Consider the following 5608-nt stretch of genomic DNA (forward strand, 5'->3'; position numbering starts at 1 on the left):
AAATAATGGGGTTTTCTCGGTGAGGTCAGCCTACCGCATGCTCATCAGTACGAAAATGAGGAGGGAAGCCTGGCTTGAGGGCTGGTCTGACGCCTCCAATGCCGAGGGTGAGCAGCGAGCGTGGTCAAAGCTTTGGAAGGTGGACGTTCCATCAAAGGTTAAGATCTTCTTATGGCGCCTAGCACATAACTCCATGCCCACGTCGGACATTTTACACAACAGGAACATGTCGACGACCACAAACTGCAAGTTGTGTGGGGCTGAGGATTCTTGGCAACATTCTCTTCTTCATTGCAGCGTCGCAAGATGCGTATGGGCCCTGCAAGCCCCTGACATTTATGAAGTCTTGAACAATGCAAGGGAGCCGGATGCCAAGAGATGGATCTTTGCTATCATGGAGATGCTTTCGTCTGCAGAATTCACACAAGTGTTGGTGACACTATGGGCTATCTGGTTTGCAAGAAGGCAGGCCATCCATGAAAGTGTCTTTCAGAGTCCCATGTCTACCCATACCTTCATCATGCGGTACATTCGGGAGTTGCAGGATTGTAAATCTAAGCAAAAGCCACGGGTAGGAGGGCTTGTTCCTCGAACTGGCTGGATCCCCCCGGAGCCGGGGGTGGCCAAGATACGGGTAAATGGAGCGGTCTCAAGGAATCAAGGCGAGGGATCCATCAGTGCTATATGCAGGTCGTCAGATGGAGTTTTCCTAGGGGCATCCTGCATGAAATATAGTGGAATAGCTGAGCCAGCCACTTTGGAGGCCCTCGCATGCCGTGAGGCTCTGGCACTAGCAACGGACTTGCACCTGGAAAGGATTCTCGTTGCATCTGATTGTCAAACTATGATTCGAGATATTCAGAGTCGTCGGACAGGTGGTTCATATGCTACGGTCATCAAGGAAACTAACGCGAGAGCGGCAAGTTTCCAGCAATGTTCTTTCATCTTTGAAAGAAGAGATTCAAATGTTGAGGCACATAGCCTCGCTAAACACGTTTTTGTCTGGATCCGGAGCGCCATGTATGACTGTTAGACCCCAGACTTGATTTGTATTCCGATGAACATTATTAATTAATAAAGCAAGAGTGTTTAGACTAAAAAAAATCTGACCAGCTTTGGGAGGGGTGCGCTTTTACAGCCCGTGAGGCAGCACGTCGCCATCAACTCAATTATTACAATTCTGTCTATAAAATATAAAGAAACTCCATCATACTCGTGAGTACTACCGTCGGTGCCCCCCCCCCCCCCCCCCCCTCTCTTCTCCTGGGAAGCCTCTAGACTGAGCTCCTCATCAGCGTGGGACGGATCTCTACCCGATCGTATTTCCAGGGTGAGCATCCCCAAATCCATCTCCTTCATTCCCGCCCCCCGCTTGCTTCCTATACGCGCCGGTGCACAGTTTTCCGGTTCCCCGTTCTTTTCTGCCTGCTTAGATTTCTTAGGTTTCTGGAGTAGTACAAGTTAGATGGCCTCCTTCTTTTCTTCTTGGGATTCGTATCTGTATATAATTTGATTTGTTTCAAGCACTGCGGCTGGGCAGGATTTTTGGCAAATAGAGTAGAATCACGGGGGGAAATCCCCCGATCCAATTTTTTTTAGAACCACCCCCAATCCAATCCAACTATGTGTGCAGTTTGTTGGAGTTTTTTTTACTTTGATTTAGCAGAACCTCTCGCTGCTGTGGTAGCGACTGGGCTGCGGGGAGGTGTTCATGGAGGGGTTGGGATCCTGCCGCCGTGGCGCAGGGATTTGGGGGCTGGAGCTGCTACTTATCTGCTGCTGCTAGTTGCTGCTACTAATTTATCCAGTGGTGCTGCTGTTACTTATTTATATAGTTAGGATAATTTAGATAGAGGAGTGCTGTTCCTATTTTATTTTTTTGTGGTTTTATATGATCTAGGAGATAGGATATAGGCAATCTGCAGGAAAACTAGAAAATTTTGAAAGGGAATCTTTTTGGACCATTGTCTATATAGATATACACACAAGCTGCCAGAGATGCTCTTACCTCTTTCCTTGCTCTAATAATTGAATGCATAACAACTCTTACAGGTGACAGCAGGGATGGCTACCGGTAGCGAAGCTGGAAAGTCTGCTGAGGCAGTGTTGGAATGGCCTAAGCAGGACAAAAAGAGGATGCTGCATGCTGTTTACCGTGTGGGAGATCTCGACCGCACAATTAAGTATGTTAGCCATACTTTTGGAGTTTGTTAGATGGTGATATTTGCAACATGATTACTAGTATGTTTGTGCTAATGCCAGTGATTTAATTCTCGTAGGTGTTACACAGAATGCTTTGGGATGAAGCTGCTGAGGAAAAGAGATGTCCCAGAAGAGAAGTACACCAATGCGTTTCTTGGATATGGGCCTGAGGATACTAATTTTGCACTTGAGCTGACTTACAGTATGTTCATCGGTCCACTCACAATTGTTTCTAATGCAACCAGTTTGATATTCTTGTTAATGTTTGGGCAACGTGTGTATACACCTCAGTGGGAAGATTGGCAAACTAATGGGGTCATATTATTCTCTCTAAATACTCCCTCCGTCCCAAAATTCTTGTCTTAGATTCGTCTAGATATGGATGTATCTAATACTAAAATGTGACTTGATACATCTGTATTTAGACAAATCTAAGACAAGAATTTTGGGATGGAGGGAGTATGAACCGATAAACTATTTTGTGGGACTATAGTGTCATTCTTTTCCACCTTCTGTTGTGCTAATATGCTCTTTCTCGTTTGATAGATTATGGTGTTGACAAGTATGACATTGGAGCGGGCTTTGGACATTTTGCCATCGCAAATGAGGATGTATGTATCGTTTACCTGCAACATCTTACCCTTCATGTTACAGACCCTTGGGCTTGTTTGATGTCGTGGATGCAATGCAGGTGTACAAGCTGTCTGAGACAATTAAATCATCTGATTGTTGTAAGATCACTCGTGAACCTGGTCCTGTCAAGGGAGGGTCCACTGTGATTGCCTTTGCACAAGACCCAGATGGTTACATGTTTGAGCTTATCCAGAGGGGTCCGACGCCTGAGCCTCTCTGTCAAGTTATGCTTCGTGTTGGTGACCTTGATCGGGCTATCATGTTCTACGAGAAGGTATTGTATTGTAAAATGGGAGGTTGTTTGAAATGTTGGAGACAATATCCTTTCTGTATATTCTCTAGAACAATAGTTATATGTGGGATATTCTAACATTTGACTTTTATGCAGGCCCTTGGGATGAAGCTTCTGAGGAAGAAGGATGTGCCTCAGTATAAGGTACATCACATGACAATTGTGTTTTCATGCCATTTGTCCTCTAAATTTTGATATACTGAGCATGTTTATGATTTGTGCAGTACACTATTGCCATGATGGGCTATGCTGAGGAGGACAAGACCACTGTTCTGGAGTTGACATACAACTATGGTGTCACGGAATATAACAAGGGCAATGCATATGCTCAGGTATTGACAAGTTTTCTTCTGCGCTTATTTCCTCTTTTAAGTTTTGGCATTTCTTAATGCTTGTGTTGCCTAACTGCAGGTTGCTATTGGCACTGACGATGTGTACAAGAGCGCCGAAGCAGTTGAGCTGGTTACCAAAGAACTAGGTGGGAAGATTCTAAGGCAGCCAGGGCCACTGCCAGGGCTGAACACCAAAATCACCTCTTTCCTTGACCCAGATGGCTGGAAAGTGGTATGTTTTCTGGATGTCTTATGCATAACACTGCTTTATTTGAATCGAAGGGGTCATTAACAGTTAATGATGAATGCAAGATGAGCTTGCTGTAGTCAATGCTTGGTTTATAAAATCTGAAGAGCGTACTGTAGTCAACGTAATTATTGCCAGTTAGTACATATTCCGCCCGTCTCTGAGAAGAAGGCCTATAAATTTGAAATTTCGTCTGAAGCCAAAACGTACATTGTCTGACCATGTTTCTAAGAAAAACTATCAACAACTACAATTCTTAATAAAATATATACTATGCAAATATATTTTACTGTGTATCTAATAAATATACTGAGTATTAACTTGGTACTGTGGACTGTGGTTCTTCATAGTTTTAACTACGAACTTGGTCAGACTTTGCACCGCTTGACTTCAGGGAAAAAAGTTTATAGGCCTTCTTTTCAGAGACGGAGGGAGTACATAGTTTCGAAGTCTACTAATTTATTGGCACCTTCAAGGCCAAGCTGTTACTCTGTAAAATAGAAACTTGGAAAACAGCATCATCTTAAGTTGGTTTATATTGATAGTCCGAGCTGTATTTCCTCTAGTTGTGTCTCTCACTGTCATCCATTGTCTAGATAATGGAAGATAAACTTTACTCCCTCCATCCCATAATATAAGAGCGTTCTTGACACTAACTACACTAGTGTGGAGAACCCTCTTATATTAGGGGACGGAGGTAGTAGTAGATTTGAGGCGTCACCCACTTAATTAGCAGAAAGCATCCTAAGCGTCACAAAGCAAATTAATAAAGTGAGATGGAACTTCACCTTAAAATTCGCTGCAGCATGGTTGTCAATACTGAACATGATTCCTTAAAGGTAGTATGTGAACTGGCTTGCACGCATGATTGATTACAAACTGATGTAGTGATTGCTAACCAATTATCCTTGGCCACAATATCAGTATGTGACTAATGTTATTCCTCCGGTTGCAGGTTCTGGTGGATCATGCGGACTTCCTCAAGGAACTCCACTGAAGACGAGCAGGCTCAAATTGTGTCGCGAGGAGGCAAACCTTATGTTAGCAATGGTCTGTGTGATTGTAATAAAACAAACCTTGTGTAGTAGCAATGGTCTGTGTGTGATGATGTAATAAAAGGGCAGCCTCTTCCGCTCGACGAACATGCGGTGATTGACCTAGCGTTATCAAGTTGCTTGCAGTTTGATTGTCACCACAAAGGTGATTGTTAGTTCTTGATAAACATGAACTGGGGACTAGATTGTGAGAGGTGATTAGTATAGTGCGGGAAAAGGAGGAAGATGCACACCTACAGCGTATACTATACCCGATTTCTACAGAGAGAAAGAAAAGATCACCCTGATCGTATGTTCATCTTAGAGCAACTCCAATAGCTTACGTATCCCTGAAAGAACAACTTCTTTTACGAGAAGTTGGGGAAAAAAAGCCTCTTAACAGCTCTCATAAATCTCAAAAAAGTTATGGGATGTGAAAATCACCTCCTCCGTTCTGCAAGTTTAGTTTACGGGAAGAAGGCGTTCCCGTATAATTTTGGTGGGCTGCAACCGCATGAAACTTCACACGCGCAGCCTTGACGCCATGCCCTGCTGCACCACCGTGCCCTAGCCCCACCACTCGTGGCCACGCACCACCGCCGCGAAGAAAGATGGCCATTAGAGCAACTCTAGCAGACCTCGCAAAACGCCCCGGCCCGTAAAACAACAGTCAAATTGCGGGTCGGGGCCAAAAAATCTGCACGATCAAACCTCGCATCCCGTCCCGGCTCGTAATTTTTTTTGCGGGGCGCGACAAATCTTCTCCCCCAACCTTTATCTTCATGGACTGGGAGGCCGACCCGAGCTCAACCCCTATCCCGCACGAGATTTGGCGGGAGGGACATTTCCGCGCGCCCTTTCCCGCTCC

At 44.7% G+C, this 5608-nt stretch overlaps 1 protein-coding gene across 1 annotated transcript; it reads left to right on the forward strand.

The window, feature by feature from the left end:
• The first annotated feature begins 1211 nt into the window (after nt 1-1211).
• LOC123148109 (lactoylglutathione lyase) lies at nt 1212-4890 on the forward strand. The gene is made up of 9 exons (XM_044567463.1): nt 1212-1330; nt 2053-2183; nt 2280-2404; nt 2749-2813; nt 2894-3109; nt 3224-3271; nt 3352-3459; nt 3539-3691; nt 4662-4890. Exons 2-9 carry the CDS (start codon nt 2065-2067, stop codon nt 4701-4703), a joined length of 876 nt encoding a protein of 291 aa, XP_044423398.1. The 5' UTR covers nt 1212-1330; nt 2053-2064; the 3' UTR covers nt 4704-4890.
• Nucleotides 4891-5608: the final 718 nt, after the last annotated feature.

Source organism: Triticum aestivum, chromosome 7A (assembly GCF_018294505.1).
Source record: "Triticum aestivum cultivar Chinese Spring chromosome 7A, IWGSC CS RefSeq v2.1, whole genome shotgun sequence".
NCBI lineage: Eukaryota > Viridiplantae > Streptophyta > Magnoliopsida > Poales > Poaceae > Triticum > Triticum aestivum.